Source organism: Poecilia reticulata, chromosome 19 (assembly GCF_904066995.2).
Source record: "Poecilia reticulata chromosome 19, P_reticulata-male-v2, whole genome shotgun sequence".
Classification (NCBI taxonomy): Eukaryota; Metazoa; Chordata; class Actinopteri; order Cyprinodontiformes; family Poeciliidae; genus Poecilia; species Poecilia reticulata.
This window is the reverse complement of record NC_088848.1, coordinates 4851452-4877593: the sequence shown is the minus strand read 5'-3', so window position 1 is coordinate 4877593 and position 26142 is coordinate 4851452. Positions and strand designations below refer to the sequence as shown.

General features: G+C 37.7%; 1 protein-coding gene across 4 annotated transcripts in view; it reads right to left on the bottom strand.

Moving 5' to 3' along the window:
- Positions 1-26142, bottom strand: part of plce1 (phospholipase C, epsilon 1) — an 83171-nt gene that overhangs the window by 54389 nt on the left and 2640 nt on the right. For all 4 annotated transcript variants that reach the window (XM_008436706.3, XM_017310983.2, XM_017310984.2 and 1 more), the window contains exons 2-5: positions 19113-19243; positions 17058-17661; positions 16585-16956; positions 15130-15333 (exon numbers count right to left, since the gene is read on the bottom strand). In XM_008436706.3, the coding sequence (XP_008434928.2) occupies positions 15130-15333; positions 16585-16956; positions 17058-17627 (1146 nt within the window). In that variant the 5' untranslated portion in view covers positions 17628-17661; positions 19113-19243. The remainder of the gene's footprint in view (positions 1-15129; positions 15334-16584; positions 16957-17057; positions 17662-19112; positions 19244-26142) is intronic.

Here is a 26142-nt window from a genome sequence, read left to right as displayed (position 1 = left end):
CATTTATTTAGTGGGCACAGTTTTAGAGTCTGCTTCTTCTCACTGTCTTGGTTTAGAAGACAAACTTGACTGTGTTTTTGTCCTTACCACCAACAGTAGGGCTGTAAAACTAATCAAATCTGCACTTCAATTTCAATTTATGCTCCAAAATCACTAAGTGATTAAAACAAAAACTAGATTAATATTAAATATCCAGAGGTAATCAGGGTATTCCCCAACAAAGAAAGTTTTTCATCTAATCCAATGCTGCAAAAAGTGTTCAACCCCTTATATCTCATGTAATTGTTTCAGTAGTTAATTAAACATAAAAATAAATAAACATAACCAACCGGGCCGACATCCATAGCCAGTTATCACCCAGCCCGGGTAAATTATGAATCTAAACTGATGCAGTATGTTTCAAAGTCAATGAGAAATCTTGGAAATCTTGGAGAAATCCCCTGTTGAATTTCACAAGAATAATGACAAAAATATAACTCTAATTGTGGTATTGTCAATTTTCAAGCAACTCAGACAGTTAAAAAAAATGCTAAAGCAGACTAATGTTTTCTAAAAACAAGCCTCTGCAATCATTAAATCCAAGTTATTGTTTTATTTCTATGCACTCCATGTTTTTTTTTTAACAAAGTGAACATTTAATTCACACAATTAAAAAATGAGTCATTTATGGCATTTCAAAAGGATACAACCAAATCCAGCTTTACATCAAAATGCGCAATATCAATCTGGAATAGCAACAACATCCGCTGAGGACTTAAAGTTTTAAAGGACTGGAAATAAAAATGACAGCAAAGCAGGAAACACAGAAAAGACGTGCAGAGAGAAAAACACAGAGAGCATAATAAAGGAAATGGAGAGAGGAGCCAGGGGTGACTTGAATTACAATCCCCTGTTGAATTTCACAAGAAACCAGTTCACTACAGATCAAGGAGCTGGGCCCACCTCCCAAGCACTGGCTCACACCTTTAACAAGCTTAGGGTATTATAGCATTGCACCCAGTTGTGAGCCGCAAAATTTCTGGGTCAGTGGCGATCCCCACAGAGAGATTCATTCTGCTAATTGGGAACTCAAACTGAACCAGTGAAGTTGAGCTGGAAAGGCTCAATGAACTCAATTTGAAATGAAACATTGAAACACAACACAATGAAACATTGAAAACACACAAAGCAGTAAGCATGTGTCAATATGAGACATTGTTAAATAAAAAACACCAAGTTTTCACAGTATTGCATACAGTCAGAGAAAACTACACTCTGACATGCAAGTGTTTAGAAGACTTGAAACCATGGAAACGTAATGAGAAAATCTGACCCTTTCTAAGAAGGTAATATTTTTGCATCCTTGGCAGACCTTAAAAACCAATAGCTGCCCCTAGCTTAAAATACACTTCTCTAATTTATGATATAATGTCTTTTTTCATTAACTTAACTGCTTTGTAAAAGCAAATACAGCCAAGGAAACATCAACTTGAGCAACAAACAAAAATGTAGCACCGGAGACAACGTCACGCTAGTGAAGTACCTTGTGGAGATGTAGGAAAAAATAAAATTTCAAATGAGTTGTGTTTAGTTAAACTTGCAGACGCAACAATTTGCAACCACTCTGACCTGTAAATGTCAATGTTAACTGACTCTAAATTGATTCTTAAGAACTATAAAACGCAGACAGCATTTTTAAATATTCCTTTAGCCTTCCCACTGTGAGTGGTTCATTATTTATGCTAGGAGCAAGGGCAACACCACACAGCATGTGATCAGTCAATGTAATACAGAAAGTTAGGACATTTAAAAGAGCTAGTGAGAATTTCAATGTAGTGTACATTAGCAAGCGAATACAAGTTATTAACTCTGAGGTCAAATTACTCTAAATTACATTTTAAAACAATTCTAATTTTATTAAAAACAATTACAGAAGGATATTTAAGTCAAACTATGCTGTTAAAACGAACTTTGTTTTTTAGGTTCAGATCAGCTGTAATAACAGAACCTTTACAGGAGGCCCAACATGGCAAACATTTAGGGTGACACAGTTCAGTACAAGAAAAAGAAGTCAGAAATGACAGAATGACGTGTACAAATAATAGAAGCGGGGGGGCCAGTAACCCATTACCCCAAGCCCACATAGGGACCCCTGAACTCCCCCACTTACAGTTCTCATGATGTCATACTACAGCGAGCCACAGCGCTCTCCTACATAACGTCGTACAGCTCTGCTCAGACAGCTGGAGATAAGCCTAATGATGAATGTTTTTCACTTTCGAAAGTTCGGGGCATAAATTACTCCAGTCCTGGTACTAAAAGCACAGATGTGGCTTTTCCGTGTGCATGTGTTGTTTTTTTTTTAACTTTCTTTAGATTACGTTTGAACTAGGATTCTGGAACTTGGACACAAAACTAACGTGATTCATCCTAACGTTTTATCAAGAAAAAAAAAAGTGCTTCTTGTGGCGTGACTTACTTTGTCTCTATTTTGTTATTGTTATATCAGCGACCACTGAAAAGCAGATAGGTTTATTTAATAAAGATAAGTTCAACCGTACGCGACATTTCCACCCTAAAAACTTTCCTCATGTTCAACGCAAGAGAACAAACTCATCTTAACCAGCCAGAAAACATGTATTTACAGCAAAAACTTAAGTCAGAAAACATGACGGAAAGTTATTCTTCAAGTACAAAAAAAACTGTTTACTTACTGAAGCAAAACAGGAGCTGATAAGCTGAAGAAAAAGGAAGAAAACCCATCAAGCTCCAATCCCTCTCAGACTGTGTGTACACGTAGAGAAGTGCATAAAGGCTTGAGTGTATGAGAGCACAAGAGCCGGAGGAAGAGAGGGAGTGTAAGAGGTCTGTGCACGGCTCAAACTAGCAGAGAAAGACAAATCAGAGGCAGGGAATAAAAATGGGAAGAAGAAAAAAAAAAGAAAAGGCGGAAAGAAGACAGGGATTCAATGATGGCTCCATAACACAGAAGGGACCCCCATATTAGGTTATGAGGCAACAAGCACATCACCACCCAGCGACATGAGGGGAGATCTTATCAGAGAGAACACTCTAAACACAGAAAGACGGAGGAGACGGTGTTCCTACGAGGTTTCAATCGATTCTTTTGGACCTGCTTCGATGTGTAAGCAGTGTCAGACAAAGCTCAAATAGACCACCGTGCATTTATTGGGGGACAACAGAAGCTAAAATATGGCTTTTTACAAACACACAGATAAGACACAAAGACTGAACATATTATGTAACATTTCAACTACAGGTGACTCATTTTATTTAAAAAAGGATAGGAAGATATTATTTAAAGATTCGTCTTCTACAATACTCGTTCCTGGTGGTCAACAAATGATGTGCTGCAGAACAGAATTTATTTTCAGGGCTTTGCAAAAATAATCGCTACATCTTGAACTTTTGATACTTTGTCACATTACAGGCATCTGTGTATTTTATTAGGATTGTTACATTTTTGATATACACAACTCATACTTGAGCTACAGATCTCTGAAGCTTCCTGAGCCTTACTGTGGGCTTTTTGGCTGCTTCTTGCAGCGATGCTCTTTTTGCATGCCCTGCCAAGTTAGGCAGATTGCTAATTCTGCTTTAAACCTTTATTCACAAGCTCTTCCGATGCTGTTTTGTTCACCAAAGTACCAGAACAAACCACTGAGGGCTCACAGAACAGGTGTATTTATACCAAGATGAAATGTCACATAGTTTGGTCTCTGCTGACTAATTAGGTAATTAGGTTGTACTGCATTTTATTTAGGGGAGTTATGGTAAATGGGGCTAAACGTAGATGAACATCACACGTCTTCATTTGTGTTTTTCAAACATATGTAGTTAACTTCTACTTCACAATTATTCAGCTCTTTACATGTTAGTTTATTAGATGAAATCCCAGTAAAACATATTGAAGTTTGTGACAGGGATGTGACAAGTGTGGCGAGGTTCCAGAGGCAGGACTACTTTTTCCACACTCTGTAAGTGCTTCTGTGCAAACAATAAGATAACGATGCTCCAATAGAGAACACGTTTGAATAAAACATGGTTTGACTGTGCCCAAATCACTTACAAAGCATCAAGGTTGCTGAAACGTTTTTGGATGCCAGCTTAGCACTTCAGGTAACATTAAACTGTCAAATTAATCGAGATTAAGGTGCAGCCTCTTAGGCCTGGCAACTCAATCTGCAACCGTTTCCGAGGCAACCTCATGACCAATGTCAAAACTCTTCTGCTAAAGACTGTTCCTCTGTATTAGCTCTCTGGCCTTTGTTGGTATATTAGAAACAAAGTGGAGACGGATCATCCATACGGTTGTGGCCACCCACCTGTCACGGCATGGACTTCCCTAGAGCTATGAAGCTTATACTGGGTTCAGGGGCAAAAAGACAGGAATACACCCTTTTATGTAGAGAGGACTTGAACGTAGACAGCACCTGACAAACAAATCTTTCCATATACGGTTGTTTTTGGCCATCAACAATGTTGATCTCAAGGTAACATCAACATGAATGTCAGGGCCCACGGTCTCCCAGCAGAACATTGCCTCAAGCACAACTCCGCCTTGGACGTCTAACTGCCTTATCTTTATAAATTACAAACTGTAATTCAGTTTGTTGTGACATTTTCTATCAAAGCAAGCATTCTTTTTAGCACTTCTTTCTTTATCGGATCAGGCAACGCAGGCCAGCTTTTACTCCCCAAGTGCATTGACAGGGCTTGACCGCCAAAAACTTTGACTCATCACCACTTTTACTTCCCTGGAGACATTTCTGTAGGTCCTGACCATAGCAGACCAAAACAAATTCAAAGAAAATACATTTAACTAATGTATAACTCAGTTAGAATTACACTATTAACGCAAAGAGATAAAAAAAGTAAGACATGTCATTTAGGTGCTTTCTTTAGAAATGGAAACCCACTACAATCACAGCAGACAGTCACTGGGTTACTAAATAGAAACAGCTTGTCTTATTGGCTCTGCCAGCTTAAGTGGAAAAATTAAGCGTTTGCCCAGTTGACATCAAAGTGGTCACAGAACAAAGCAAGCAGCTGGCCTGTCCCCACTTTGCATTTCTTTGATCGATACTTAGCTAATGAGGCTGCTCAGTTGAGCCTATAATAAGGGATTAGATTCATGTATATTAGTGTATTTGTTACATTTAGGGTCGTGGAGGACCCAAGACTCTAATCAATACTAATGAATGAATAAAGTACTGTACTTTAGCACAGATTAGCTAAACTCTAATAAAGATAAAAGCCAACGTTCTCTTTCTTTCTGTTAACATATAAAAGTTGTTTTTTAAACAGCTCATATGATAACGCAGTTTGTGCAATTTTTTTTTAAACAATTTACAGTTAATAAAATAAAAAAATCATGCTGCCCTCTAGTGGAGAGCTTCAAAATGAACTAACAAAAAGAAAAAAAAATGAAACACTGAGAATCAATGAGGTGTTGCGTTACTACACTAGACTATATACACACTCCATATCTTATGGGATTTTCATTTATCCACTATTTAATATAAATATTTGTATGCAAATTCTGGATTATTCTTTAATAGCTCCCAGGTTGTGTGACAAAAAGATTTCAAATCAATGCTGGATTGTGTTACTAAACTGGTCTATTGAAATTTCTATTCATATTAACCATTCCTTCTTTATGTTACATTTTTAAGAAGAAATCATATGTTTCCAATAGCATCAATGTGGCTAAATTACAATGCTGTCAAATATCCAACTTAACTGCAAGAGCAAAGCCACTATTGGAGTAAAACCAGACATTTTGAGCGAAGCAGAAGGATTATCCAATCAAAATGGTTTAAGAACCAGTCGGATCACCAACCTCACCCCGTTCTGCTGCCGGCAGCTGGGAGTACTTAAAAAATTGGATCTCTTGCTAGGTAGACAAATAAAGAATAACCTCAGTAATCTGCTACTCATCTAATTTTCTTTAAATTAACACAAGCAGTATATAAACATAGTTTTTGACCTAGAGCAAATTGTGACATTTCTAATAAATTCCAGACAAATCCCAGTTGTAAATAGATTTATAAATGGTTTCAGTATTTAATGTGTAAGTCCTTTAAGTTCATTTAGGCTGATTGAAGAAGAGACAGTAATTTTCAGCAGCTTACACTGGTTACCAGCCACTGTAATCACAAACTGCAGGTCTCTTATAACACCAATGGAAGGAAACACTTTGAAAAATGCAACGTTTGCTTCCTTACTACATTTAAAATGCAATCTAAGGGCTCATTATATTTTATTTATGCAATTCCTTAGTAATCTTTGCATAAACACAACTTTTAATCCCTGTTTTTTGATGTAGGCTATATTGTTGTTGTCTATAAAGCATTTTTAATTGCTTTATTGAAAAGTGCCGAATAATTAAACTGATTCACTTAAAATAAAATACTGTTCAAAATATTTCAAGAGTTGGATGTCTGTAAGGTGACTTGAATGTCAAGAATTTCTACTCCAGAATTTCTATCATTGTTTCTGCAGTCAGACCCGAGTGCACATTTATTTTGTTATGCAGAGTATTTTTCTTACACCACTAGATGGCAGCAAAGACCAACTTACATGCCAACGATGACAATTTCAATCAGTAGTTCCACTTTGTTTTTTTTCCATTTTCTGTAATAATGATCCATAAATGTAAAACTAAATCCTAACACCCTCAAAAAATAAAAGCTGCAATACAAAACTTTAATTAAAGGTTAAAAAAATATACAATATGCATGGTTTATCAGTAGGAAAAACCAAAAATACATTCATAATAGAATTAGGACTCACTCATTTACAATTAGGAGGCAAGTGAAAGCATGCAATTAAATCCATTCGTCTCCATCTGCCTGCAAGCCTAATTTTAGCTAAATCCCTTCTGGTGCTCTAAATCTGAACTCTCAAATTCTGAGCTAAACAGAAGAGTTAGAAAAGAAACCCAGCAGGTTATTTTTATATCAACTGTGCAACTATTTGAGTGCATTAACAAAAGCAAGCTCTGAATTATCCTCCCACTTGAAATATTTTCATATATTTACGTAACATATTGCTGGTTCACATCAATGCAAATGTTCTTGTGGTGAAGACTGTTTGTTCCAATAAATGTTTCCAGTGAAATGTTCCATATCATGGGATTACATCACTTGAAGGATATGAAAATTGTATGACACATATCTGTAATGTGCGCAGATTACAGAGGATTTTCATATCATAAAGCTAAAAGTTAATTATGACAAGTTTTCCATTTATCAGAGTTCATTTATCATTGCCATGTGAATTTAGATAACACTTTATATTTAAAAAAATATGTACACAAAGGGGCTGCACAGTGGCGCAGTTGGTTGAGCTGTTGCCTTGCAGCAAGAAGGATCTGGGTTCGATTCCCGGCCCCGGTCTTTCTGCATGGAGTTTGCATGTTCTCCCTGTGCATGCGTGGGTTTTCTCTGGGTACTCCGGTTTCCTCCCACAGTCAAAAAACATGACTGTCATGACTGTCAGGTTAATTGGTCTGTCTAAATTGTCCCTAGGTGTGTGTCTGTGTGTGTGTGCATGGTTGTTTGTCCTGTGTGTCTCTGTGTTGCCCTGCGACAGACTGGCGACCTGTCCAGGGTGACTCTCGCCTGGAACGTTAGCTGGAGAGGCACCAGCAACCCTCCCGACCCCACTGAGGGACAATGGATGTAAAGAAAATGGATGGATGTACATAAAGGTTTTTCTAAGAATCAGAAAATATTATTTAGAAAAAAAACACTTGAAAAGGAAATGCTCTGTCCACTGTTTTCTGTTTTGTTTTGACTGTTTGGTCTCAAAATCAAACAAACAAAAAGAAAAATATGTTTTCACAGCCTCCAATGTTCAGCACAGAGACACTACTAGATGTCAATGAGCACAATTTTCCACAGTGTCATCTAGATATAGCTTGAGCTAACAACTAACACATCCACTCGATTTAACCCACTAAACACACCCACAAGTGCAGGTTTGACAACCCCCCTGCCACCCTGTAATTCCACAAAAACAAGCGGATGAAATGTGTTTCAATAAAAACAAATGCCACACAGACATATTTGCTCCAGCAGAGTTAAAACAAAATGAACGCAGCTGACGACAAACTCTGAGCATGTTTTTAGAGCAAGAGGGGTCACATTGTTGGAGATGCTGTCATTCTCAAAAACAGTACTCCTCACAAAGGTATGCAAGTTATTTACCATCCTGTCCGTTTTCTCTTTAGGCAATTATCCAAACACACACACACACACACAAGTACATACACTGTAATCTCCAGCTAAGCCGTAACACCCAGCTGGGCATGAAAGTGGCCTGCTAGGCACATTCCGCTGTAGAGGTACAAACACACACGGCGAGACATAACAGCATCCGAAAAAAAGACTAAATGAGTTTGACATGTGAAAAGGTTAGGGATGTGTGTGTGTTCCTGTGGGCAGCACAATCAAAACCACTCATTAGGTTGTCTTTACAGAGCATTTAAAGATATTAAATTTGACTTAGAAGAAATTGTAAACCAAGACATGTAAAATTAAGAACATATTGAGTATTTTGACTTTTTTTGTGGTCTTAATTCATGTCGCTATCTCATTGTTTGTCTACCTGACATCTGGCCACAGCAGTCTAAGCTATTTATATGGGCTTTGGGTATGAAGGTGTCCTTTAAGCTCAACACTTTGCTGTTTTTATGTTTAAAACACTTTATTGAAAGTAGGACAGGAAGGAACTCTAAAGTAGTTCTTGTTTTACAGACGAAGCCTCTCATACAAGTGCCTAGCAAAGATAATGCCACAACTCACTAACCCCAGTTTGCTAACAAGGCTGAAATTAGCGTGTTGAATTCAATTCAAAAGTACTTCTTTTATCCCAAGGGGAAAAGAAATTTTCTAGCTAATCCGCCTCACTTACGTTTGGTGCTCCTCTTTAAATTTATGTCTGGAAGAAGATGTTCAAGTGAGGGATAAAGTCTCCTTTAAACTATGATGAAATTTTAGGTATTTTATGAGCTTTTGAGATGTTTTAATAGAGAAAATTGTTTCTGTCAAGCTGACTGACAAAGCATGGACTTTAGCCTCTCCTTATAACAATAAAGTCTGAACTATTTGTACTCTGACACTGTGGTTGTTCTAATTTCTTAACCAAGTAAAAATGACTGCTGTAATTAAAATACAAAATTAGCTTCCATTGTGAAATCCTTTAAGTATCAACATTTTTGCTCAGAAGTGGGAAATTTACAATAAGTGTTTTGTAATAGCTACAATGTTTACTCATACATATCCACCTTTCAAAAATGTTCTGGTCATGCTCAGACAAGTCTAACTTTTTTATTTTTTTTTAGCTGATGTCACGATCGGTTTTCAGTTGTTACACCCAAACAGAAGCATGGGGTGCGACTGGATGACAGATCTATAGTTAAATATCACAAACAAAAAATCTAAGAGGAATTTAATGACAAAGATGGAGATTTCATGAGGAGAAGATGTAAATATCATTACAGTTTTCATATCAGCGTTCCTAACTGGTCTATTCAGTATGTCTGGATGAAAATGTAGCTGAATGAAGCTTGCGTTCATATTTAAATGTCACATAATGCAGATATACAGTTAAAGTAAAACCATCCAAGTGACAACTGACTGCCTGTTGACCTAAGAAATTAAATTAAGTCCATTTACTGTAGCAAGCACCTGGAAAACCAATCAGTAAACATCACTGTATGCCAATATGTGGTATCATTATAGCATTTTAAAACCGGACATTTACTGGACAGCTTATCTTGCAACACTAACTAGTTATGTTTACATGAGGTATAATTTGAGCTCATAAACTGATTTATTTGAAATAGATGTTTAACTAGCAAAGAGTTCAGGGGAACATAGCATTCAGGAGAGCAAACAGTAGGTTTAACAGCACTTGGCATTCATGAAAGACGGCATTAATACTATTATTAATAAGAACAAAAACATTTAGTGAAGTTAGTAGTTTTCTGTAGCATTATTTAGTAAAAATGCTACAGAAAACAGCAGAACACATACAAGAGATGCCTAAGAATTTGCATGAGTAAAAAAACTTTTAAGGTTGTTAGAAACACAGACAGCTTTGGGGGCAAAAAGCAATACCTAATTCCTTAATTAAAAAAAAAAAAGCTGACAGCTATGAAACAATTTAAAGAAAACAAAACCGCCATTCAAAACTTCCAAAGAACAGTTCAGTAACCAGGCTTTATGTTTGTCATGTGCAGAAACAACAACAGCTCTGTCTTAGCGCTTAAATTCCCATAAGATTTAAGATGTTTTACAAATATAGGGAGGTAGTGCGTGACCGACAGCACGAGACATTTTTATATGTTTTCCATCGTAGATACTCTTAGACGTGAACTGGAAACATTCTGGCAGTTAAATGACTTATGACATGAAATGCTGAGAGAAACAGGAAAGCAAAACTAATCCATTGAGGGAAGAATGCATCATTGATTCTAAAAACTGCTTGTGAACTCTCTAATAGGAAGAAAATACATTTATAGTGACTTGCAAAACCATTCGTGAAAAAGTGAAAAAAAGCATGCAACAACTGAAAACCTACCAAGACATGCATGTTTACCTAAGCTGACAAGCTGGGAAAGAATAGTATTTATCTGCTAGAGATGAAAGAGTGACAAGAAGAAGCCACAAGCTGATTCCAATCCAACATGCAAATTTTAAGATAATTTTGGGAAATGTTGCAAAAAAAGTAAAATGCTAATCAGATGTGATTCCATCTACTGGTTTGGAGCAAATCAACCAGGCTGCGCAGAGTGACATTTAGTCAGATGTTGATGCTATGCTGACTGTAATAAACAAGATGTAGAGGTTACAAACTGGCACGAACCACACATCTCACAATAAAGAGTCCCAGCACTCCCATCCTATCCTGGAGGGTCTCATCAGTCACTCTATGCTACAATCCTCCTCTCCATGCTGGAAGTTTGGACCTTGAATTTTTCTGAGTTTTGTGCCTCTACTGGGGAAAAGACTCACCTGTGGATGGTTAAGTTTGCTACATCAGAACTTATTTGGCAAATGCGTTTCCATCCCCCATTTTGTGAATTAAGTCTCTTTCGGGACAGAACAAAAACTACTTCATGAGAGCATAAAAACTTTTTCTTTTTTTTTTTGAGAAATTGAGGAATTCATTTTGAATTTTGTTATTTTCTACAACCACTAAAAATATGACTAATTAACAATAATAGAACCACAGTTACTGTTGAAAGAACAAAAAGAGGAAGCCCTACAGGGAGACTTGGTGGTGGCAGAATCATGCTATGTAGATTCTTCATGCTGATACGGGGGCATGGAAGTTGATTAGAGTTGATTGGAAGATGGACAGAGTAATTCACAGAAACCTGGTAGCAATAAACATGAGGCTGAGACTCATCTTTCAGCAGGACAGCTACCCTAAATTTATAGCTACAGCTGCAGTGGAATGGTTCAGATCAAAAGTCAATCAAAGTCCCGACTGACAGACTTTAGATAGTATGTATAATTTTACCTAAATTCTGTGGTAAGAATTTGCAGAACTTGAAAATTCCTATCAAAGATAAATGTATGTGCCAGTTTTGACACAATCATGTGGGAAAAATAGGAAAAATGGTTATCCTTCCACGTCACAATTGTGCACTTGGACCTCTACCATATGAAATCTAAAAAACCAATCTGACCCTTGTGGTTGCGATGTCAGAAAAAAAGGTGAGTACATGGTTTTTTTTTGCAAGATAGGTAGTTACAACTTCCTCCTACATTACAGAGCTAATTAAAAGAACTCAGCATGATTGTAATTGGCAGTTTCCACATGGTCAAACAAAAAACTCCTTACGCTTGAAACTGTCTGAGCCCTTCACTAGGTGTGTGTATGTGAATGTTTCACTGTTAAACCAGTGTAGAGTAGTAAAACACTTCTGTATTCTGTGTTAAATGTCTCTTCCACATAGTTATGCCTCATTCAAACAGAATGTAGATGCACGATTAAGCACAAAAAGAACACCGGCAATTTATTCTGAAATTGTACTGTTAAATGCAGATTATACACTGTGGGATAAATTACACTGTTAAAGGACAAATGATGGCATAAAGAGCTTTTGGGAGAGTTCCTAAAGCAACTGATGAAAGGCTCCACAATATTAAGCGGAATGGGTAAAGTATTATTGCATCTGCTCTTGAGTTAAAAAGCGTAGTATTTACCCAACAAGCCTAAAAGCCACTTGCAATCCAGAGAAATAATTATGTCACATTTTTGCCACTTTGCAACACGTGTGGAGATAATACAATGGATTATATGATGGATTTGAGTCACCGTTTGAAAGCAGCACAGAAGTAAGAAAACACTCTGTATTTAGGGTAATGCTGACTGTTATCAGGCATTTTTAATTAATCATCAATGTACTTTTTTGTTTCTTCTCTTTAGAGGCTCCGGCCACCCTCCCCCAATACATCTCTCCAAATGTTTTTTGTTTTTTTTTTTCCACTTTTTCCTCTCTTAAATTCCCATTCCCCCTCTGCGGCACTAACACCCTGCTTCAAATTATCCTGAGTTATTTGACTTACTTTACTACCTCGAGCAATAAACAAAATGTCTCCCAAAAACCCGAGGTGAATCTTGCACATCGAGACATAAAACACCATGAACAGGCTCCGACATAAGAGATGCATGCTGCTTCAACTCCATCTTTTAGATTTGCATGTCATTACATGCATGCTCTGGTTGTTATGGCACCATCTGTTACCAATAGTCAAAATAAAGAGCAAGCATTGTGTTTCTTCCAGCTGTGTTTCCACCAGTGCTACTTTTAATTGTCTGGACAGGGATAGCTTCTCGTTTTTTTTTTTTTTTTTTTCCAAAAATATTTTGCAGTCTTCTTAAATATTCTTCAAGATCCAGTTCAGCGAATGTTCAGCTGTAGCTTGGATATGTTTCTCTGGTGACCCCTGTATCGAAGCAGCTTCGGGTTTGTTTTGACAAGAGCAAAACGAGTAACTCCACCGCTTTCAATAGGCTCATTATTAAAGCAATGTTCCCTGAACTTTCCTCAGCCTGCATTTCTACGACCACAACGGGGTTCATAAAAACAGTGTGGCAAAGTCAGAAAACCGCAGCGTGGCATGCACGAGTGTTAACCTTCTGTTTTTATGGTGTGAGTGTGCAAGCCCCCTCCACACACCGGAGGCTTTACACAGTGCTTTGCTGTGTTGTGGCCTATGCAAGGCTTAAACTATAACAGTGCTGTGCAATAGTTTCCTACCTCTTTTTGATTGTCTCGCACTGTCTCAACAGGTTTTATTGGGATTTTAAGTGATAGACCGGGGCTTTTCAAAGTGTGGGGTGTGCAGTCCTTGGGGAGCGCCAGAGTTCATTGCGGGGGGGTTGTGACATAAGGGGAAAACAAAATCTACCTGAAAAAGTCACTGCAAACATTTACCAAGCCTATTTCCAAACATAAAATGGAAATAGGATTGGTAGTTCCTAAGAATCTGTTAAGGAGACAGAGTCTTGGCCAAGCAAAGCAATAAAAAAGAATAAAGTATGACCATGATTATTTAATATTTGGAGTTTAATGGGCTGGATCTGAAGATTTAAAGCAGCTCTTGTTCAAGTACTATCTTGAGGATAGTCACATTACAAAAATGAAAGTGATTTTTGATGGCAGCAACACCAGGTGAGGCCTGTTTTTTCTTACACTACCTAAAATACCCAAATCTAAGGTTTGTCAGCTATCAATTTAAAGAGAGCTGTGCAGATTGGCTGTATGCCCAACAGTGGAAGTAAGGAACACTGTCAATGTCAGCTTCTGCGGTAATGCTAAGACACTTTCCACTGTGTATGTCAATGCATAATGTATGTTGTGGTGGTGTTTGAACCATCAAAATCGGCAGTTATTAGAATTTCTAGAGGGGGGATTTTAACTATTTATGTGGGAGCTTTGATCCCTAATCCCTGTGAATACCACAGCACCATTATATATAAATATAAATACTTGTGCAAAACAATGTGCATGTACTTAACTAATTCCAAATAAAAATAGTTGCTTAGTTTACCGCCTTATTACATATTATCATCTTCTTAATGTTTTTCCTAATTTTCTCTCGGGCTGCATTACAACAAAAAACAGACAAAGTGTAATTATTACCTCAGCACAATCTTGAATAATTCAGAGTTTTAATTTATCCTTGAGCTTCTGTTTTTCCTTGTGTTCTGAGTTTTTACAGGAAGAGGCGGAATAAAACAACAGGAGAGCATCCTGTGCGATGCTACTGATCGGCAACCCATGAATAATGTTTCCTCCTCGAGGACCGAACAGCATGGCTTATCATTTATTGTGTTCTGCTGAAAGGTGGGGAAAAGCAGTCTGGTCTCCAAATGCTTGTTGCCAAAGTGAAACAGCTCCAGTGAGAGGTTTTCATGTTGACGAAACACTTTTCGTTTCGAAACTTGATAATAGCCCGCTAGCGTTCTGAGCCTCCATCTTCCATCTCTGTACAATGTCTGTGGCTGTAAATCTAACACAGATGCCAACTCAGCTCAGTCCATTTACACATACACACAAACAGAGAAAGAGGGCTAAGTCATTCAGTCTGTCAGTAATACGGGTAGCAGAACTAACAGAATAAATCATTTTCCATAGCAGGGGCCTCGCTTGAACAAAGAGCCTGTGTGTTTCGGTGTGTGTGTGTGTGTGTGAGTGATGCTCCATTAATGTATTCCTTGTACAAATTATTCATCTTCCATGCATTAGAGGCACAACATTTCAACAAAAACAGAGGCGAGCAATAGCAGGGAACCATTTTTCTCCCCTGAATCGGGAATTTTCTGCAGATTTATCTTGCTTTATGAGAGCATAGAAAAGAGTTGGGCAAAACTTTTTCACCAGGAGATGAGAAGGACTGCACATCCATTTAATTCCCTAAAACCTTCCCTATATGTGCTTCGGTAATTTATCAGAGACCAGTAGGTTTTGAAATAGAAACCAGTGCTAAAATAAAACAAAATAATAACAATTTTGGCAAAGTTTCACTTTTATATACATCAATACTCAATAGTGTTATCATGACATGTTTCCAGCTTAGACTCTATGCCATCTGCTGCTCTTACCAGGTGTGGGCTCACTCTGACAGAACGAAGCATGTCCCTGCAGACTCTGAAATGTTCTCCACGTGTCAAGATTGGCCACAAATCTTCTTTGCGAGGACGCCAGAGTGCGTGCTCAATAACAATTCCACAGGCGTCGTCTGAGATGCAACCTGACGGCAGTTCTTTGACAATTGCGCTGGTTCCTGCACACACCGACTTGATCACCTAATGGAAAGAAATGAGGAAGCATTTGAGAATATCCATCCTTCCATCCATCCATTTTCTTTCACCCTTGTCCCTGAGTGGGGTCGGGAGGGTTGCTGGTGCCCATCTCCAGCTAACGTTCCGGGCAAGAGGCGGGGTCACCCTGGACAGGTCGCCAGTCTGTCGCAGGGCAACACAGAGACACACAGGACACACAACCATGCACACACACACTCACACCTAGGGGCAATTTGGAAAGGCCAATTAACCCACACTGTTGGGTTTCCTCCCAACAGTGTGGGAGGAAACCGGAGTACCCGGAGAAAACCCACCATGCACAGGGAGAACATGCAAACTCCATGCAGAAAGAACGGGGCCGGGAATCGAACCCAGAACCTTCGTGCTGCAAGGCAACAGCTCTACCACTGCGCCACTGTGCAGCCCACATTTCAGAATAATTTCGAAAAATCTATTAATTAAAGACATACAAATAGATAATCAGAGACATAATCAAACTTGCTTTATCTTGAGCGCATTTGTTAGTACACAAACAGAAATATCAACGTATTTTATTGAGATATTATGTGGTACTCCAACACAAAATAGCAAGAAGTTTTGAGTTGGAAGGAAATGATTGCTTTGTTTTTAATTTTCTACCAACAAAGCCATTTAAGTGTGGTGTGTATTTGTATGCTTGATTCAAGACCTAAATGAACCACCAATTACAGCTGCAAGTCTTTTGACTTATACCTCAACCAGCCTTATGCATCTACAAAGTTATTTTTTTGGTTACTGTTCAAATTTTTGCAAACTAAGATTCCATGGGATTTTCTATTGGATTCAGTTCTGAGAATTTCAACACATTTTAATCTGTTTTATGTACACAAGTGGACAAATGAACCTAGCGCTGTTTTAAACTTCACAGCTATTTAGTGTGCCTCAAGGTCTTCATTATACTGTTTTCTCACTGATGTTCTCCAACAAACTTTCACAGAACTGTTTGATTTATGCCACAAGAAAAACATGCAGAGTTGGGAGTCTTTCTACTAACTGGCTGACTTCTAAAGACAATGTGCTGTACTGAATTTTCTTTAGGGGTAGGACTGCATGCAACATATTTATTGAAAGAAAAGAACGATGTCTCATAATTATGAACTACTTTTTGGAGAGAATCCAAAAAAAATACACTGAAGTTTGTAATAATGTAAGAAAAGTGTAAGGGGTATGAATTATTTTTCAAGGGGTTATACATAAAAAAAAGACTGTAAATACCTTCTCATTATTCTTGCAGTAGCGCCTCACCAGCACAGTGGAGCGTTTTTTACTGTCAAACTCTCTGCTATCTGACAGGATGTCTCCCTCTTCCTCACCACTGCTGTTGCTCCCACTGTTGCAGATTGTGGCCCCTCCTGCGGATGCTTTCAGTGCTGTTGGTATCATTTCCAGAGACGGACCTCGAGAGAACGCTTTCTCCAAGGAACATTTTTTAATCCTGGGCCTTCTATTTAGTCTCTCTAAACTCGAATATCCATCTTTGAGGTGGCACAGAGAAATGTGACCGTTCTTGTGATGCTTGCGGAGGCAGAGTTGGGGAGAACCGCAGGGAGAGGAGGCCAAAGAGCTCGGCTCACTGGAGGGACCACCCTAATAGGAAAAGGTTGCACAACAGAATATAAAACACTGGTGCAATTTTCTGAAATGAGTCACAAATTAAGATTAAATTAAATTAAAAACATTTGGACTACCTTACGAAAAGCCAGCAAGGACACAGGCACGCTGCCACGGCGTAGGTGACAATGTTGAACAGGACTGGAGCCGGGGCTTGGACTGTGCTGAGGGCTGTCACATAAGCAAGAATTCATACTTCTTTCAAAGCTAGACATGCCACAGGAGCATGGACTACTGGTAGATTTGTTTCCACCTTCATTCATATCATCTTCTGCACTGTCCAGGAACACAAATCCTTCTGAATTATTCCTACATGTCGTAGTTTTTCTTTCAACATGTTGAGCAGTTGAAAGTTCCTTCAACAGTTTTTCTTTGGGACCGATGACTTTTGAGTTGTACTTATACTCTTCACAATGTTTGTCCAAAGAAGTCCCTTTGACATCGTCACACGACGGCTTCCTGTGGAGGAGGAGTGAAGGACAGCTCTGTTGCTTTGAGAGCCACCGCTGGTCAGAGCTCCGCCTTGCTTCCTGCAGATTAGTTGCATATTTGTTGTCTTTGCTGGGTCTGCTCCCACTGGATAGAGGTGAAACATGGTGGAAGGCTGCTGCAGAGCCAACTTTAGCTTGGTTTCCCTCAGTGGCCATCTCCCTGTAGACTTCTGATCTGTTGCTAATCTCTCTGCAGTTTTAACACAAAAGTAAAGCATTATGTTGATGACACTTCAGTAGGAAAGAATAAATAAGATGGTCTGGTTTACATCAATTAGCAAATATTAAAATAAAGACATGAATTTCATCTTTATTGAAAAAAAGAACAGACTTTGTCATCAAACTATTCAATGTTCAGGTTAAATTTTGCCATTTCTGCTCCAATTCTCACCAGCATTGTTACTTTGATGCCAGCAGATGTATGCTCTCAATTTCTCCAAAAGAAAGTTGCCAAAATATTTTATGAAAGGGAATCATCCAGTGATGGTAAAACTGCTCCTTTTCTCCATGTAAATCAATTTATGTTTTACTCATGAAGGCTTACTGTCTGCAGATGTCACAGAATTAGTCCAAGGACAACACTTGTCACGCCACTCAAACACTTTATGGCTGTCAATAATTACTTTTCTCACAACAAAATGTTATTTGACAATTCAACATAAGAAGCACATTTCAAAAGTCAATTTGGAATTTGACTTTGTTGTCAAATTGTTGTACTATTTATTGTATTGTGTGGATTTGTTGTATATTTGACTTGGAAACAAATACAAAGAAAAAGGATTTTGTTATCTAATAAACTTCATGCTCACAAACATCGTCTATATTCACCTCAGTCTGGTTTGTTAATCCGTGATCAAGCTTTAGCCACATTATGAACTTTGTACTTTATCGTCACTCAGCTCCAGCTTGTTCCTTCTTTTAAATTCACAGATCTAAATGTTTCAGGCATAAAATGTTTCTAAAAAATACAATGTTTCCAACAAAAACCATGTTTTTGACGGTTGAGAATAGATCCGTCCTCCCAGCTTGTTTACACTTTCTGTTTCGATGACCTTTCTAGCAAAAGTTCTTGCTACTCCCTTTTTCTGTTTCCAGTAAACAACCACGTGTACATTTTTTATATTTCCAGTGATGTCTTTTCTCTCAACAAAATTATACAGCTGGTGTAATTACAGACACATCAAATCATCCACATATTAGTAACTTCTACTTTAGAGGGTGTGACAAAAAACTATTTTTCTTGTTTTAGAAATTGTCTTCCCCTTTGAAAGCCAATAAATTTACTTGTTTCATACTCAAAATGTTTTCGTTTCCTGATTTTAAAATATACTATATGCCTTTAAAAGATGTGACATTTCAAACATTGATCATACATAAATGTTTTTCATAAATAAAAATTGTGGGTTTTAAGCTAACACAGGGAAAACACATTTTTCTACATTTTACATAAAATGTAATTACTTATTTTAGATAAATCTATTGGCCTGCATGGGAACAAATAGTAACGTCAGATACCAGTGACCTTTGAAGGTCCTGAGACAGCATGTCTATAAACAGTGTACTCTGTGCATGTGTTGTGGAAACAGAAGCTATTGCAGCTGCACAAACCAGCTGATTAAAAAAAGAAAAAAAAAAACTTACCGAGGTGACCCTGGAGGATGGAGGAATTTCCTTGATAGTGTAGTCACAGTCACAGCTTACAGGGCCACATGTGTGCATCAACTCTGGCTAAATCAGGATACAATTCAGATGCATGGTTTTCCTGCTGCAGACTGATGGGAAAGCAGAATAAAGAAATTCAACTGTTATTACGGCCTTATGTTTCATTAGAAAACAAAACATAACTTAGTCCTATTTAGCTCTTCCACTCTCACAACTATAAAAACAAACAAGGTAAGGACAAAAATTTGAGAAAAATATTACAAGCATTTTAATTCACTAGAAACGTCTCCATCAGAAATCTATAGAAGCACAGACCGGAAAGCAAAACCAGCTTGCTTCAGCCTACAAGTGCACACATTTTATGACTTTAAAAAATAGCCAAACTCTAAAGCATGGATGTAAAAAAAAAGCATATTGGTCAAGTAAAATAAATGGCATGAATATCACTATTAGCTATCCCAGTTTCTAAATATAAGTCTTAGCAACAGCCACAGACAGACCCACATTGGTCAATTTTAACTCTAGAATGCCAGAAGCCAGAAGCAAGGGAAAAAACTGCTTCTTCTTTGTCCAGGGCACTGACAAGCACGGTTTTTGGAGACATCACATCAAAACCCAGCATTTCTAACACAAAGTGCTAAAACAAATAAGAACTACATTGGCACTGTCTGCATGAAAATCTTTTTCTTCACTTATTCTGTTTGTAAATTAAGTGCCTCACAGTATTTTACCCGTAAGAATTAAACACATTTTAAAACACCCATATTAACCTACAGCATGCACAAATACTGATTGTGTGGTTTTGGGGCCTCTACAGTGGCCAACAATGATTTTGTGAAAAAAAAAAAAGAAGAAAAAAAACCTGAAAGCTTATAATTACAATGACCAGTTCACAGTTTCCTGCCAAAACGTGTGGGCCACAGCTGGAATGTCGGCCTGGCCGAAAGACGAAGGGCTCTCCAGACATGAGGTGTGGGTTTTGGATGATAGAAAGAAGGAGACAAACAAACACACACATCCAGGTGAGGATGTGTGCTGTCTTTTTTCAAGGCTCCGTCTTACACTCATATAGTCAGAGAGTCTGTCAAAGAATCGAAACAGACAAGTACTCCATTCAGAAAAAAACTAATGTAACACTTTACCTTCAAAATAAATCTCTACATCCAGTTAAATAGATGCTTTTCAATTAAATGGATTGCTCACAAAGAAATAACCTTTGGCCAAAAGATAGCACCACTTAAGCAATCAGTGACAAAACAATAATCCTAGCACACTGCATCATGAATCAACAGAGACGAGTGTCAAACAACAGATACATTACAGTACAGGTTTTTTCTTTCTTTGTCAGTGAGGAAAGCTTTAAAAAAGTGACATTCTGCCTTTCTTGAATAGTGGGATTTTTTAAAAAGCTGACAAAAAAGCATTCTTAATTATAAAAATTGCATAAAATTAATGATCTTCTAAACAGTTTAGGGATACAAAAAACTGCCTGTGGAGAGTAAAAGTTCGTTGGAGTTAAGATGTATTGTATCATAACTGTTTATTCTTTTGTAATCACTTTTAAAAACACAAAAAAAAAACTGATCAGCCACAAATTCCCAAATGACACATTTCTGCAGTAACCTTCTCAGACTTTTATCTGATTTCATGGAATATGCAGGTAAAAAGTTGCACAATGTCCTGTTTGATGCTCATTTCAACTAAGATGTCAGAACATGAAACATGTTTAACAAGAGCAACATTTGTGACATTTGACCTACTAACATATCGACCCAATACAGACTAGTCTAACTTTCACCTTTTATTGTAACTGGAAGAAGATTGAAAACAATAAACATTTTGGATTCATATCACAGAAGACTAATTAGCGAGTTACCTTTTGGAAAAGTTGACCTAAGAGAAAGCAGTGAAAACTATGGGAGCATAAACTAAATGTGCTTCAGAGAACCAACAGGTGCAACCTGTTTCATGAAATGCTAGCAAACACAACATGCCTGATAGTCAGGTAGTCATAACTACCTTGAAACATAAAGACTCATGATTTGTGCCATTTTAATCAGTCTTTCTGAAAACCTGTATGGACAGGCCATTAATCCAAGTTACCTGGAATCATGTTTGGTACAAATAATTTTGCTGACACCTACCTTAGGCGTATTATGAAAACCATGTTTAAAACTACGGAGCACGTAACGCACAGCAAACAACACACTGCAAAGAATACTGAAATGTGTGTGAGCTTGTGTTGTCACTATTGCCCTGATGTTGTTTAGGATGAAAGCTGACACCTGTTATGACAGAAACCCACTCGATTATGGGTTAAGAGGACAAACCTATGGAAGTATTTTAGCTATTTGAAGCAAGAAGTTGCCCACTGCAGCTTTCACTCCTGCAGAGGCAAGCTGAGCAAATATTTAAATCTCTGAAATTAAAACGTGATAGAATTTCAACATGGAAAAGTCTCTCTTGATGTTTGGCATAGGTACATTATCCAAGTGATTAGTATTATTGCTTAAAATTATTTTCAAATCAAAGAAGGTAATGACCAGCTTTCTTTATGATACCATAAAAAAAACCTGGTCAGTTATGGAGATGAATGCACTCAACTTTCCAGATAGTGAACCTAAAAAAAACACCTCGCACATGTTTAAAAGTGGCTTCTGCTATCAGCTGAACTCTGACCCCGCCTGGGAAATCAAATGGATCTTCCAGGCTAAATCTCAGCCCCAGGCTAGAACGGTAGACAGACACGTGCAAACACACCCATTGACTGGAAACCAGGTCACACAGAGTAAAGTGCACTGACCAAGAAAATGTTCAATCACTTCTACTTCACTTCCCACATTATACACAAGAACGTCAAGCAGATACAAGAACTAGTCCTGGGGCAAATTTCAGTTTCTCAATCTCTTAAGTCTTAGTACAGCCCCAGAAATCAAGTTTAGTATCTTGAAAAGGAGTCAAATTCACCTTTGATTACCTGACTGCCTGTGCCAAAACACATCACAGAGGTGACGGATAAAAATAAGTCAAATATCAAACAATAAGGTTTTGTATCAAATCCGACAGTAAGACAAAAGCCATAGTTTATTTTTCAACCCAAGACATTCACCTACTGTCCATTTACAACGGGGAGCCTTCTGGTATTCTAATGAGCAATTTGTTTTAATGAGTTTGTATTTCAGGAGGTGAAACCCTGGCCTAAATCACTGTTCATCCCCTCAATAGGGGAACTTCTCTCTCACATGAAAGGCTTTTTTTCTAATGCTCATTCAGCAGGGATTATTCCCCTCCAACTCATCCAAACGATGACTCAAAGCCTGGTATGTGATTAGACCCACCCTCACACACAGCACAGGAAAGTAAAGCATAATCAACAACAAGCGGTTGTGGATGAAAACTTCACACTTCACAGTCGTGAATAGTTAGTTCCAGACTATTGTTAACGTAACACAATCAGCGTTCAAAAAGAAGTAGGGAGAGCTGCATTAAAGCTTGACTGAAACTGCTTTTATCCCCAAATTACTCCACTAAATACTTCATGCAAAGATTTAGTTTAGGATCAGGAACATTCCTGAAATGTAAAAGGCAGGTCAGGGGAGGAAGGAATTCCCTTTTTCTGCTCTACAGAACTCAGAGCAAGGAAAAATAATAATACAGCTTGTGGTGTGAACGGAATTGGAAGAGACTGCTTGAACTCAACTGCAAGCAAATGAAATGCAGATTTCATGGTGCATATTATAACAGCCATAAATTCTTTGACACAAATAAAATGAGTGAGTCACAACTCTTTAAAGCCACATACTAAGGTCACTCTTAATCTGACCAAACCATTAAATTGGTAACTTGCAAATGTGCTCTTAAGTGTAAAAGGTACTGCAAACTATTTCTTTAAACAATACAAAACCATAATCTTAAAAGAAAAGTTATTGTCCTTAAAGACACATTTTTTTCTGAATTATTTTCTTAGTATGGCTCGAACAGTTTATATATAATAAACTAGATGCTATTCAGCATAATGAAAACTTAAAAATACAGTTGGGTTTTTTTCTATTAAGCTTGCTGATCCACATCATGGTTATACATAAATATCTCAATCTGATTTGACCCAATATTACCAAAGCGGGGATCAGTGAAGAAAGTATGTCATTTCTTAAAGGAATGTGACTTACTTTGAAAATACATAGTGAGGTGACTATATTAACATCCACATCTAGAATAGCATATTTTAATTGCTATTGTTCAAGAAACAAATTTGTTGACTACTTAATAGAGATACTTAACTTTAAAAAAGATTTAATCATGTGTGTTTTGACTAGCTAGCACCACATAATTAACAAACTAATTCCTTGTTTACAAACATTTGCATAAATCCTTTTGTTATGTCATGCTTAAATAAGAAATTAATATTTGATAGCCTTTAAAACTGGAGAAAAGATACGCAATGTCCCATCAAATCAAACTTTTCCCTGAGATGCCACATATTTGGTGATTTCTTTTTCCTCACAAGACTGCAAAATAAAGATCGGTGGAATATTTTTTATAAAATAACAATCACATAAGGCCGTAGATATTTCATTGAGGTCAAGGTTGTGCTTTTTGTTGTGCATTGTAACCGTTTTCCATGGTTACCCTCATGTGGCTGGATTGTTAGGTCTAATCCAACAGCTATAAACATTTCATAAAGGTTGCTACTCAAACCAGGCACAAAAACAGCTCATAAAACATCATGAAGCAGCAACACAGAGCAAATCATTGACCAGTTTATAGGAGCCCAAATTTGCCAACACGATGAAGGCATATTAAATCGAAGACGAAGAATCATCAAAATTCCATCTTTTTGAAGTTAACTTTTACTCTAAATATCCATTAATATGAAGATTGTGTGTGTATATTGTGGTTTTATCTTCACTGGCCATAGAAGCTGCATATTGTGAGACAGACACTCTAGTAAAAGGGATTCTAGGAGGTTTTCTACTTGCTGGTTAAATGGAGGTTAAATAATTAAACAAACATATTTCATTATAAACAAGGACTTTCTCTGTCAGTCAAAAAGTAACAGGCTGATTTCATGGGGAGCGCTGCTGCAAACAGAACAGAGTGTTCATGCAAGGGATCTGTAGGACATATGGATTTGATTAGAGGGCAGGGCTGAAAGAGAGGCGGCAATGGAAACTACACAGAAAAGAGAAAAGTGCCCAGTCTGTAACAAGAGACTGAGAGCAAACTGGATTTTTCAGTGAATGAAGCCTTGAATGGGATGTGTGTGTGAACTTTGTGCATGGAAGATAAGTCACACTTAGGAGAAAGCTAAACAAGGCTTCCCCTTTGTCTCAGTGTGAATGTTTGTCTTGAGCAGCCGAAAAAGGGAGGCAACACCACACATGAATGACACTGGAGTCCATATTATGCTTTGCATATGGTGAAAAACTTACTGCAACCATATGACTAAGTATCTGTTTCCTTTCAAAATTTTGTAGTTTTTTTTCTACTAAAATGTGGATTCCTTGCTGTCAGAGACAATAATGAGACAGAAAGTCTGTCTTTAGTTAATTTTATTTCATGCTTTTTTTCTTTTTTGTTCTTAGTATTAAGCAATAACTCCCAGTAAAGTGATTTAGGTAATTCTTATTATGATGTCTTATAGCCAAAATATAGGGCTGCATAGTGGCGCAGTTGGTAGAGCTGCCGCCTTGCAGCAAGAAGGTTCTGGGTTCGATTCCCAGCCCAGCTCTTTCTGTGTGGAGTTCGCATGTTCTCCCTGTGCATGCATGGGTTTTCTCCAGGTACTCCAGTTTCCTCCCACAGTCCAAAAACATGACTGTCAGGTTAATTGGCCTCTCCAAATTGCCCCTAGGTGTGAGTGTGTGTGCATGGTTGTGTGCCTCTGTGTTGCCCTGCAACAGACTGGCAACCTGTCCAGGGTGACCCTGCCCCTCGCCTGCCTCTCGCCCGGTACGTTAGCTGGAGATAGGCACCAGCAACCCTCCCGACCCCACCAAGAGACAAGGGTGTAAAGAAAATGGATGGATGGATAGCCAAAATATATTTTTGTGATAAGTTCAATCAATAAGTGAGATCATGATTGTTTATGAGAAATTCTGACCTTAGTGAAAGACACTGTTGCATTCCATGGCAAAAGCTTTTGACACTGATGTGCCTAACAGTTTTTCTTAGGCTCACCAGCACAACAGTCTGCATTTAAGGTTGAAGTCTTACAGGTTTTTTTTTAATCATTACTTTCCAAATAGGCCGTATTTACTTGTAAGTAATTAATAATCGAATTCATATAAAGTCTTTATATGATGCATAATTTAAAATAACTTACAGCCAAAACTGCATCATGAAATATTGATCAAAACAGATGAAAATAACTACTCAACATAAAATCAGCTCAAAAAACAGCACACAAATTCAAAGGAGTGCAGCTTTCACCAAAAGAAAGCGGTTTTCTATTCATCACAACTCACGCTGGGATAATTTGTCACAGTTTAAGTGCAGTGATTTTTGTGGGGTTAACATGGTTTAACTTTAATCCTAATGCTGTTAAATTTGAAAAAATACCCAAAGCATTTAATCCCAACAAGGTTAGTGACTAATCTGCATGTGGCAGCAAAGCAGGTTTCCAACAGAATATACAGCCCCCCCATAAAAGTATTCAAGTTCCTTTTGTATTTTAAATTTTCTAGTTGAAACTACAAAGTTTGATCTATTTCACATGAATTTTGTGCAGTAAAATACACAAAAATACACTTGTTTTATTTCACAATTATGCACTACTTTGAGCATAATTGTGAAATAAGAAAATAATAATACATGGTGTGACTTTTTTTATATTTAAAAACTGAAGTGTGTTGCATATCTTTGTATTCTGCCCCATTAAACCAGTACTGCAATAGCTACAATTAAGTCTTCCGTGGCATGTTTCTGACAGCTTTTCTCATTTTGAGACTGAAACTTTTGCCTTTCCATCTTTGCAAAGTAGCACAAGTTCAGTCAGATCGGGTTTAGA